This window comes from Beta vulgaris, chromosome 7 (assembly GCF_026745355.1).
Source record: "Beta vulgaris subsp. vulgaris cultivar EL10 chromosome 7, EL10.2, whole genome shotgun sequence".
In the NCBI taxonomy this organism is placed as follows: Eukaryota; Viridiplantae; Streptophyta; class Magnoliopsida; order Caryophyllales; family Amaranthaceae; genus Beta; species Beta vulgaris.
Window position 1 is genome coordinate 61,031,760 of NC_079208.1, and position 12,093 is coordinate 61,043,852.

General features: G+C 42.0%; 1 protein-coding gene and 1 long non-coding RNA gene across 2 annotated transcripts in view; both read right to left on the bottom strand.

Annotated features, from left to right (window-relative positions):
* LOC125499369 (uncharacterized) overlaps positions 1-8,003 on the bottom strand; it is a 9,735-nt gene extending 1,732 nt beyond the window's left edge. The window contains exons 1-2 of the long non-coding RNA XR_007276218.2: positions 7,781-8,003; positions 7,584-7,687 (exon numbers count right to left, since the gene is read on the bottom strand). This is a non-coding gene — a long non-coding RNA (uncharacterized LOC125499369). The remainder of the gene's footprint in view (positions 1-7,583; positions 7,688-7,780) is intronic.
* A 1,924-nt stretch (positions 8,004-9,927) lies between these two features.
* Positions 9,928-11,120, bottom strand: LOC104900376 (photosystem I reaction center subunit psaK, chloroplastic). Its single transcript, XM_010687791.4, has 3 exons — positions 10,896-11,120; positions 10,529-10,609; positions 9,928-10,257 (listed from the first exon to the last, which is right to left on the bottom strand). Exons 1-3 carry the CDS (start codon positions 10,974-10,976, stop codon positions 10,030-10,032), a joined length of 390 nt encoding a protein of 129 aa, XP_010686093.1. The 5' UTR covers positions 10,977-11,120; the 3' UTR covers positions 9,928-10,029.
* Between the last annotated feature and the right edge of the window lie 973 nt (positions 11,121-12,093).

Sequence of the window (12,093 nt, forward strand, 5' to 3'; positions counted from 1 at the left end):
TTTAAAGTTGTAGACCATCCTCGATGGGTTTCCTATAATTCTCATGTGGACATGGAAACAACGGTCAACTAACCCACGACAATGAGTAAGCTTAAACATGCATAGTTTTAAATAATCCCTAATGTAAGAGTCGTTGGACCTTAGGAATTTTCACTGCATTAATTCATGAAGCTCCTAGAGGTCATACATCTTAATTAAGTTAATGATCGATCTCTTTTAAGCTACGCTCATTCTACACTAATTAGGTAAGGTTCACTTCACCTCAAAGAAAGAAGTTCAAGGCCTTATCAACATAATTATGGCTTGGAAAATTCAATCGGGCATACATATAAATGAAATTAGGTTGATGATCAATCTATAATAGACTATGTTAGCTTGAGGGTTTGTACTACATATAACTTCCCTTCACCTTGAAACAAAATAACTTTCAGCACTGATTAGGTATAATCAAGGTTGATCAAGGCCAATCATGCATTAATTAACCTTAGGTGAAACTAGATTTGATCAACGTATCCAATTATCATATCTAATAAGTATAGTTCATGTAAGTTACAGTGAAAGATTAACTCTATTGGGTGCTAATACATATATACTTCCACAGTTTAAACATAGTTGCATATTAGAGTGCATTTTCATGTAGCATTAGAGCATTTACATTGCATTTATGCATATTTAGGTTCCTTTTTTTATAAGCTACAATGCTTTCACGGGTTGTTTGGTGTTTTGATGTAATCTCAGGTACTTTGGACTCCTTTTTAAAGATATGATGATTAAGGCACTTCTATTACCATCAAAATAATATATCATGTGGTCAAAACGGATTGGAATTGAAGAAGATACAAAGGACTTCATGCACTTGTGCGAAATATGACACTTATGCACCATTATAATACCCATAACTTTTGATAAAAAAATTATAACGATGTGATTCTAATTGAGTTGGAAACTAGACTTGAAGAGCTTTCCAACGATATTACACGCAAAAAATAGCGCTCCGTATCAAAAGTTATATATGTTCGAAGTTGAGTTGGGGAATCTGACAATTACAGGGCAACACGCCCGTGTCACTCTGATTTCTTCAAGACAATAGCTTATTTTTGTATATTACATTTTATGGTTACAGGTCAACACGTCTGTGTCATTATTGACACGTCCGTATTGGTCTACTCCATGATGCGTTTTGCGAAGTCGGTTTTATTATTTTAGGAAGTTATAAATACTATTTTATTTGTTTAATGATGGGAGATAGTCTATTGTACACACTTTTTTAGGGTTTCTAGAGAGAAGTTAGCGAGAGAAACTTGTAGATCTTCATTGTTCTCCAAGACTCTACCTTTCTTCCATTGATTCAAGTACTTATTTTCTTCTTCTTTTCTTTTTGCTTTCTATTATGAACTTTAACTATTGTTCTCTAGTTTGTTTATTTATTTCAATTATGTTTGAGTACTTTTATCTATGGTTAAGTTGAACCCTAGTATGATTTAATTCATGATTATCTCTTTAAATTCTCATATTAATTGTTAATTGTTCTTGTTTAATTAATTGATTGTGCATATTCCAATACTAGATTAATTAGGGATAATTAGCATTGTTCTAATTCCATTGTCTTGATCACAACGGGAGTTGGATTTTAACGGATTTGAGTATTTCAATTAAGGACATGAAGTTCTCCAGGGGAGTAGGTAGAATGGACTACTAGGAAGTCAGAGTGTCGCGTTTAATGTCTTTAATTGCATGATTCCACGGGAGTAGGATTGAGTACTTATTAAGGAAGCCATAGATACTCTGGAGAGCTTTATGGTAATTTATAGGGTAGACTTTTCCTTGTTAACGTTTAGTTGATTAGTTTGGGGTAGGAATTATTTTGTATTAGTTCATGCTAGTGGGGATATTTAAATGTAGAGTTTTATCTATATGTTGATTAGTATAGTTCATTCAACCATTATTAATATTAACATCCTATAGTCTTACCATTATTTATGGGCTAATCATAGAACAACTTTCTCTCTGTGGGATCGACCCTGACTTACCCTACTATATAGTTAGGAGCTTTAGTTAGGTTATTTATTTTTGCTAGATGCGCGACACGTTTATCAGCGCCCTCGGGGTTCGAGCACCATGAGGTGCACCCCAGGGTCGTGGGAGTCCCTTTCAAGGCACACTCAGGCTTTGGAAAGACATGTGGTGCCATCCAGGGGGATCTTCAGGCATCCCTAAAGCCCTAGGAAGGTCCGTGACGAAAAAATTCGTCGGGCCCCGGGAAATCGAAAATTAGAAAAAATGTGGATTATAGTTCATGAAAATAGAACAGGCACCCCCAGCGTACAGGCACCGGTGCCGATGGGGTGCACCCCAAGGTTGTGGGAGGCCCTTTGAAGGCACACTCGGACCATGGTGCCATCTCGAGGCCCTCCTAGGCCAAGCGAGGGCCAAGCAAAGCGAGTAGAAGGAAGGCAAAAGTGGGAAGACAACAGAGGTTTCAGGCACCCCGAGAGCCCTAGGATGGTCCGGGACAAAAAAGTTGTCGAGCCTCAGGAAGTCGAAAATTGGTCTGATAACTGGAAAAAAGCGTGGATTATAATCCACGAAAGCGGGTACCCCTGGGGTTTGGGCACCGGTGCCATAGGGTGCATCCCATACCCATTAAAGGCACATGCGGGCCTTAGAAAGGCATGTGGTGCCATTCGGAGGCCCTTATAGACGAAGCGAGGGTCGGGCGAAGGGAGTAGAAGGAAGGCAAAAGAGGTCTAAGGCACCTGGGGGGATCCTCAGGAACCCCGGGGGACCTAGGAAGGTCTAGGAAGAAAAAAAATCGTTGGTCCCTAGGAAGTCAAAAATTGGCGCGAAAACTGGAAAAACCATGAATTGTCCACGGAAACGAGTGCCCTTGGTGGGCACTGGTGCTAATGGGGTGCACCGCATGGCTGTAGAAGCCCTTTAAAGTTACACTAGGGACTTGAAAATGCATGCGGTGCCATCTGGAGGCCCTCCTAGGCCAAGCGAAGGCCAGACAAAGCGAGTATAATGAAAGCAAAAGAGGTATGAGGCAGGCAAAAGAGGGGATCCTCATGCTTCCCAAGGGCCCTAGGAAGGTCCGGGAAGAAAAAATTAGTTGGTCCCCTAAAAGTCAAAAATTGGCCCGAAAATTGGAAAAGGCGTGGATTATACTCCACGAAAATGGGCGTCCCCGGCGTCTGGGGACCAGTGCCCATGGGGTGCACCCCAGGGCTGTGGAAGGTGCTTTCAGGGCACACTCGGGACTTGGAAAGGCATGTGGTGCCATCCGGAGGCCCTCTAAGGCCAAGCGAGGACCGGACAAAGAAAGTAGGGGAAACGCAAAAGTAGGCAAGCAAAAAAGGTCAGAGGCACCCATGGGGATCCTTAGGCACCCGGGGGACACCGGGAAGGTCCGGAATGAAAAAAGTCGTCGGGTCCGAGAAAGTCTAAAATTGGCCAGAAAACTGGAAAAGCGTGAATTAGGTTCACCAAAATAGGCGCCTCGGAGTCCAGGCATCGGTGCCGATAGGTGCACCCCAGGGCCTTGGAAAGGCATGCGGTGCCATCCGGAGGCCCTTTTAGGCCAAGCGAGGACCAGGCAGAGCGAGTAGAGGGAACACAAAAGTATGCACGCAAAAGAAGTCTGAGGCACCCAGGGGGATCCTCAGACACCCCGGGGTCCCTAGGAAGGTCCGGGATAAAAAAGGTCGTCGGGCCCCAGGAACTCTAAAATTGGTATGAAAACAGGAAAAAGCGTGGATTATAGTTCACCAAAACTGGCACCCCCGGGATCTGGGCACCAGTGCCCATGGGTTGCACTCCACGGGCTTAGGAGGCCCTTTAAAGGCACACTCGGCCTTAGAAAGGCATGTAGTGCCATCTGGAGGCCCTTCTAGGCCAAGCGATGGACGAGCAAAGCAAGTTGAGGGAAGACAAAAATGGCCAGGCAAAACATAGTCTAATATTCTTAGGTTTCTCTTTTTTTTTTTGTCTCCTTTCAATAACCCGTAGTAAAGATGAATTTCCTCAGGGTTGCCCTCGCACAAGGCCACTCACCCAAATACCTCACAGGTCCCAAATCCTCAACCTCCCCACCCTCCCCCCAACCCTTAACAATATTGAATTTTTGCTTCCACCAAGATTTGAACCTTGGTCTCCCTTGTGGGAGACACCGAGATAGGAAGCCATACCATTCGACCCAAGGATTCTTGGTTCTTCGATTTGTCATTATCCAAAGCTCTTATACATGCGTTTTATTTACATGTACCTTTTTAAAAAAATCGTTTTTGTAAAATTTTGACATAAATATCCTATGTGGCATTCTTTAAGGACCCTAATCGAAATGGATTCAGATCATGATGAACATTTCTCAAATACTACTTGATAATGTATAATGGAGTATTAATTCCTCATATGCACCAAATTTCAAATTAATTCTATGGATACCGTCCACGTAGGATAGCACGCGAGAAAATTGTGTTTTGTTTTGTTTCGCTATAGTTCCGCTACACAAAGTAGCTGTTAACTCTAAGATAAACTGCTACTTCAAGTAGCGGTCCAAGAACATAAACCGCAATCTAAAGTAGCGGTTTGTGAACCTAAACCGCCACTTGGACTAGCGTTTTCCAATGGAAATCAACATTATTTGAGTAGCAGTCAAATATAACTTTTAGATGAAGAGCTAATAAAAATAAACTGCATACTATCTGTTGTAGCCTAAAAATCAAGGGCTACTAAGATGAGATGTGGCATTCGCTTAGGCAAAGAAAAGTACAAAGGCCTGCAGGTTCTTTGGGCTAAAGTACACTTTTCTGAGGAAAAGGTGTACTGAAAAGCTCTCTTGTGGCCCTAAAATTGTACTTAGGCCCAATACAAGTGAAGCCTGATTCAGCTAAAGGGTAAATTGTATTGACAAATCAGCATTTGCCACGTGTCACCATATTATTGCTTAGCCAATCAGATGCTCCCAAATTAGGGTGACATCAAGGCACAACAGTCATTCCAAACAGTATAAATAGTCATTGAAATCAGGGGAAAGGTACGTTTTTCAGGGCATAGTACTGTTACTCTGTCATAAATTCTTCTCTCTCTCTCTCTACTTTCTCTCTCTAAAAGTTCCTTTACATCCCTGACATCTGACTTAAGCTTCGGAGGGGGAAATACCACCCAAACCTCCAGGGTGGGTCCCTTTTGTGCAGGTTGCTGGTCAGGAGTTTGCTTCGGGATTTGGGCCAATCATTGTTGCACAAGTCTCCAGTTCTAAGAACCCATCTTTGGGAGTTGTGATATAAATTGCTAGTTTTACACTACATAACATTTGGCGCCGTCTGTGGGGAGACGCAACAATGACGGACTGTCACTCTTCGAATGTGGCAGGAACAGAAGTTTTAGAGTTCAGAGTGATGATACCGTTGATGACGAGAGGCCACCTCGAGGCAGGGATCAGGGCCATGCTGCCGTTCACTCGAGGGTAGGACTGTAACTCCAGTATCCAAGAAAATCTTGACGTCCAGTGACTGCTGGTCATTTGGAAAATGTGTTAAATGACTTCCAGGCCAGGATGGCCGCTGTTTGGAAGAGCAGATTAAGAACAACATGCTATTTTTCAGATAGAGTCCGAGAGAAGAGGCAGCTGCGCCACTCAAAGGGCGATCCAAGGAGGTCGTCCAGGACCTAGTCGGCCACCTCGGCCAGATTGACTAGGCCGCCTTCCAAAGGAAAGCAGCCAGCAGTCAGTGATTCTGGAGGAAGATGGACTGGAAACTGGTGGTCCGTCCAAGATAATATCCCTCCTACTGGTCACAAAATGGAGACGGATGCTAGGGAGTATCTGGAAGCCAAGAGAGGGCAGCTCAGCAGCGTTCAGCTCTGGTTCCACTCCTTATATGAAGGACCCGTCATTAAGGCTTCTGTCCAGAACAGCAGGACGAAGTCATGGACCTTCGGCTTTTCAGCCAAGGCAAGAAAAAACAGTTCTGCAGCCAATGGTGTATAGGCGTCAGCCTTAGCTAACACCTCTTCTAATCCGGTACTAAAGGAGTACCGCCGGGAGCACATACCCATTGAGGGTCAGGTTGGGGCACTCTAGATATATTGGCCAACTCCTTTCTCGGTCAGAATTATGGAGTCCCCTCCTTTCCCAAAGGTTAAGCTCCCGACGATCGAGCCTTTCGATGGAACAACAAATCCAGATGATCATTTGTCAGCCTACAAGCACCAGATGTACGTCCAAGGAGTTGACGACGCTACATGGTGTAAGAATTTTTCAGCCACATTGATGGGAGTGGCGAGAAGTGGTTCAAAATTTACCTCCTAACTGTGAACAATTTCACTGAGCTTATTATCTTGTTTACCAGCCATTTTGTGGCAAACCGTCAAGAGCAGAAGACAAGCATGAAATTTGAGTGTGATGGTGGGAAAGTTGGGTCTTTGTATGGAGACCAGCAGGCGGCTAGAGAATGCTATCTTACTACTTTGAGACCATCATCATGAAAAGAGAAATCAGAGCGGCCAAAGGCCATGGAGGATGAGCCGGCCGAAAAGGTGAAAGGCCATATAAGTGAGTTGAAGCATGAGGTAAAGAAGGCTCAGGCAAAGCCCCTCCAAGAGGGCAAGCCGTCCATGCTCTTACCTAGCAAGAAAAGGAGATGTTTGTCTATTAAAGAAGAAAAATAAGCATCTGAAGAAGTGGCTATCATGACTTGGGACAGAACGTCCAGAGCTAGTGGATCGGAGAGCCCAGTGGAAATCTTTTTAAATCCAGAGCGTCCGGAGAGGACATTGAAGATTGGATCCGTCCTATGTTCTGAAACCAAGGACGTCTTAGTTGCCTCGACATGATACCTTGAGAAAGTGTAATCTTTCTTAGTACCTCACAATGAAAAAAGTAGAAATGTATACATGTACCTTGGCTCTCCGTCAAGCAAAATTCATATAATACAGCTCTACTTCTCTCCTATGACTGTCCCTCTGTTTGATTTTGTTTGCTTGATTTAGTTAAAAATGCATACTATCGTTCAAGCTGACTAATAAAACAGAGCAGCAAGTAAAAACACCTTCTATTAGGAGATCGGCTAACATGTTATCATCCTTATAAGGACAAGTACATGGAATCGGCCTACACCTTGTTTACTTAAAGAGTAAACATCTCCTAAACAAGGTCGGCTGGAATTAGGACGCCTTAGTAAAGGTATCCTACTTTCCGTCCAAAGCCATACTTCGAAATAACAACCTTAGTAAAGGAACAAGTTATTTCACAATTTAACAAAGATGGACGGGTTACAATAACCTTCATAAAATGTCTAAGTTATTAAGCAATTATGGTCTTTCTCCTTCTTGTAACAAAGAAAGGTCACTAAGATCTCTTCGTCCAAGAAGGGGGGCATATAGGGACCTAATTTATTGCAAATAACTAAATCTTTGTCCAATGACGAATAATAGCCAAAATTCAGGCCGAGCAAGTTATTAACTTAACAGTTCTTAAACTCACAAGGTTTCAATTAGGCATCTGGTAAACGTCTTGATATATTCGGCCAAAAAGAGCCATTGGATCATATGAAGTGTGTTAGGACGAATTGCTTTCATACTTGGGCATAAATATTTGATCATGGTCGGCAGCTTTGGTAGCGTCCGTAACAAGTTTTTTGTTCTCTTTCCTCCGGTCTTCGGCAATAAAGTTGCGAGCAAAGAGCTGTCAAAGGAAAGACGAAAATTGTTAGGACGAATGCAAAATTGAAAAAATATATCCAAGTATAGAATTCAAAACGTCCAAGGAAAAAGTTACCTCAGCAGCCAGTTAAGACATGTAGCCAACATGCCCTGATGAGGCTCCCCTCAAACCCTTGATGTGATACCCCTTGCCTTTTTAGGGGTGGGGCATCGCTGGTAGTGGCCGGTCTTTTCTTGACGGCCGCCTTCTCCGCCAACACTTTGGACGTTGGGGCATTTTTCTGAAAAAAGTAAGTAAAAATGTTAGTCAAAAGCAATTAAAGGGAAAAGAGAAAGGAAGATGTCCAACATAGCTCTAGACGTTTTGCTCTTCAAAGAAGGAGCTCGTCTAGAAGTTCATTCAGGACGTTCTGCTCCACAGAAAAAGGAGCTCGTCCAGAGTCAATTCAGGACGTTTTGCTCTTCAAAGAAGGAGCTCGTCCAGAAGTTCATTCAGGACGTTTTGCTCTTCGAAGAAGGAGCTCGTCCAGAATTCATTCAGGACGTTTTGCTCCACAAAAGAAGTACCTCGTCCAGAGTCAATTCAGGATGTTTTGCTCTTCGAAGAAGGAGCTCGTCCAGAAGTTCATTCAGGACGTTTTGCTCCACAAAAGAAGGAGCTCGTCCAGAGCCAATTCAGGACGTTTTGCTCTTCAAAGAAGGAGCTCGTCCAGAAGTTCATTCAGGACGTTTTGCTCTTCGAAGAAGGAGCTCGTCCAGAATTCATTCAGGACGTTTGTCTCCACAAAAGAAGAGACTCGTCCAGAGTCAATTCAGGACGTTTTGCTCTTCGAAGAAGGAGCTCGTCCAGAGTTATTCAGGACGTTCTTCTCCAAAAAGGAGCTCGTCCAGAGCAATTCAGGACGTTTTGCTCTTCAAAGAAGGAGCTCGTCCAGAAGTTTATTCGGACGTTTTGCTCTTCGAAAGAAGGAGCTCGTCAGAAGTTAATATCAGGACGTTCTGCTCCACAAAGAAGGAGCTCGTCCAGAGTCAATTCAGGACGTTTTTGCCTTCAAAGAAGGAGCTCGTCCAGAGTCAATTCAGGACGTTTTTGCTCTTCAAACAAGGAGCTCGTCCAGAAGTTCATTCGGGACGTTTTGCTCTTCGAAGAAGGAGCTCGTCCAGAAGTTAAATCAGGACGTTCTGCTCCACAAAGAAGGAGCTCGTCCAGAGCCAATTCAGGACGTTTGCTCTTCAAAGAAGGGACTCGTCCAGAAGTTCATTCAGGACGTTTTGCTCTTCAATAAAGGAGCTCGTCCAGAAGTTCATTCAGGACGTTTTGCTCTGTAAAGAAGGAGCTCGTCCAGAAGTTAAATCAGGACGTTCTGCTCCACAAAGAAGGAGCTCGTCCAGAGTCAATTCAGGACGTTTTGCTTTTCAAAGAAGGAGCTCGTCCAGAAGTTCATTCAGGACGTTTTGCTCTTCAAAGAAGGAGCTCGTCCAGAAGTTCATTCAGGACGTTTTGCTCTTTAAAGAAGGGACTCGTCCAGCAAAAAAAAAAAAAAAAAAAAAAAAGAGTAGGGCAGTTCCAGGTCGATTAAAAGAGGAAATCAACCGTCTTAGCACCTAAATGGTAACTTCCTCTTTTAAGGGGCAAATGTTGTAGCCTAAAAATCAAGGGCTACTAAGATGAGATGTGGCATTCGCTTAGGCAAAGAAAAGTACAAAGGCCTGCAGGTTCTTTGGGCTAAAGTACACTTTTCTGAGGAAAAGGTGTACTGAAAAGCTCTCTTGTGGCCCTAAAATTGTACTTAGGCCCAATACAAGTGAAGCCTGATTCAGCTAAAGGGTAAATTGTATTGACAAATCAGCATTTGCCACGTGTCACCATATTATTGCTTAGCCAATCAGATGCTCCCAAATTAGGGTGACATCAAGGCACAACAGTCATTCCAAACAGTATAAATAGTCATTGAAATCAGGGGAAAGGTACGTTTTTCAGGGCATAGTACTGTTACTCTGTCATAAATTCTTCTCTCTCTCTCTCTACTTTCTCTCTCTAAGAGTTCCTTTACATCCCTGACATCTGACTTAAGCTTCGGAGGGGGAAATACCACCCAAACCTCCAGGGTGGGTCCCTTTTGTGCAGGTTGCTGGTCAGGAGTTTGCTTCGGGATTTGGACCAATCATTGTTGCACAAGTCTCCAGTTCTAAGAACCCATCTTTGGGAGTTGTGATATAAATTGCTAGTTTTACACTACATAACACTATCTACCCTACAAATATCAAAAAGATGAAGATTAGGCATAAAATATCATATAAAATATTATCTTTACAACCTCAGGGCTCAGACCAACAAGAAGAACAAAAGGATATAAAGGAAGTTTAAAGAGCCCCAATGTTCTTGAGGCCAAGTACAACACCAACACCAATAATATGACCAACAGTACCACAAGCAAGGGTATCCGCAAGTGTAAAACCAGCAGGGTCACCAGTTTGTAGTCCAGAGTCTCTTACTTCCAATCTTAAACCAGCTGTTGCTTTTCTATTGGCTGATGGAGCTAGACCAAATCTTCCAGCAAACAGCATTAGACTTGTTGAGGTCACCATTATCTGCTCATTAAAGACCCACATTAGTCCTATTAATCTCCTAGATTATTCAGAGTACGTAAAACATATTTCAAGTCTGATCTATAAATTGTATATTCAATAATATAAATTGCATATTAATTTAGTTTCTATTACAAACGTGCTACTTGATTGCCTATTTTGCTTATCATGAGATGAACAGTTACAGGATTGCTCTTAATCAAAATCATTGGCTGGAAATTGGAATGTATATGAAAAAAATATGATCATTTGAAGTAGTACATGATATACCTACCAAGTTTGTGGGTGAGCCAATGAAATCACATCGTGCACCCAGAGCTCCCTTTCCTTTGCCCTTCAGCGGCAGAGCTGCTGACTACAAATCAAACAAAAGAAGCATATCCAAAATATTTGTTACCTTATCTTGACATTGCTATAAATTTTTTGACCACATATTTCAGAAGTCAAATAAATTTGTGAAGTTCAAACAATTTAGTAGTTCTCATGCTGTCATGCATGTTACATTAGCTTAAGCACTGCATAAAATCGCAAAATGAAATTAAGTAAAAATATCATGACATTAATACGCAACATTCAGTGTCATCACAATAAACAAATGTAGCAAAGTCATAAGAGGATGAGGAAGAGTTATAAAGACAAACCAAGCTCTTGACAGGGGAAGAGGCCTGCTGGGGTCTAAGCCCAGTGAAGTGTGGGAGAGAAGTCATCACAACAGATGCCATGGATACAACTTTTTTTCTTCTTGTACTATATCTCCCAGGAAATGGAAAATTCTCAAATTCCAAGAATTTTGGATTTAATTTAGCTGGATGAACAATGTTTGAAAGATCTTAAAATGGAGGAATGACACTGGTGTAATCATAGCCACAGAAGAGTTATGTGGTTAGCTTGAGGTTAGATTGACTATACTCATTTGTTGCTTACATGGCAATACGTAATTGGATGTCTCCACTTGGATAAGATGCTAAATGGATAGATTATATTTGTTTCCTGTTTTTTGTTATACACACAAGTCACAAAGCAAACTCATGTACCATTAGCAGTAATAATCAAAGTGGCAGTTATTGAGTAAACACTTGTTGCAGGTAGGGATGGCAACCCACTCCAGATCCGACCCTAATCCGCTCCGATCTGAAGGAAAAAATCCGAATCGACTCCGACAAAAAAGTAACCCGACTTCGACTCCGTTTAAAAAATCCGACTCCGACTTTGGGTCAATCAATCCTTTTTTCTTATTTATGTTAATGTATTATTTATGTATAACCTGACTTCGACTTTCAGCCAATTGTATTATGTAGGATTTTCACATTGAATAAATGATTGTTAAAAATAATAGTAATATTTAGATTATTTGTACTATTATGAAAAATGGGCAGAAAAATAAGTCGGATCGGGTTCAGAGTCGGATGTTCGGATTTTAAGTCGGAGTCGGATGTTCGGATTTTAAGTCGGAGTCGGATGTTCGATTTTAAGTCGGATCGTAGTCGAATGTCGGAGTCTGACTCGGATTTAAAATTCGACTTCTTATAGGGTCGGAGTCGGATTATGCGGATTATGCATAATCCGATCCAAGTCCGACCCAGTGCCATCCCTAGTCGGATTATGCGGATTATCTTAAGGGAATAGAGAATTTATCATTAATAAATTGCCATAGACATCTCCACCAATAATAACTCATAGATAAAGATAGTCTAACACATTAATATGAGATTTTTCATCCTATTTACTAAGATAGACGCTGCGGGAACACTTTTCTGATATGGTGATATTCCAACCATGATCAATTTTCAGTTACTTACATCTTTTAGGCCAGCATTGAGCCATCGAAAGAAGCTTAAG

Excerpts from the sequence above, each read along its gene's own strand:
- LOC104900376 (XM_010687791.4), bottom strand. The coding sequence starts at position 10,976 with ATGGCATCTGTTGTGATGACTTCTCTCCCACACTTCACTGGGCTTAGA. Across the intron at positions 10,610-10,895 it reads CTTCCCCTGTCAAGAGCTTG|TCAGCAGCTCTGCCGCTGAA; the intron begins GTTTGTCTTTAT and ends TTTGATTTGTAG. Across the intron at positions 10,258-10,528 it reads TTGGCTCACCCACAAACTTG|ATAATGGTGACCTCAACAAG; the intron begins GTAGGTATATCA and ends TTTAATGAGCAG.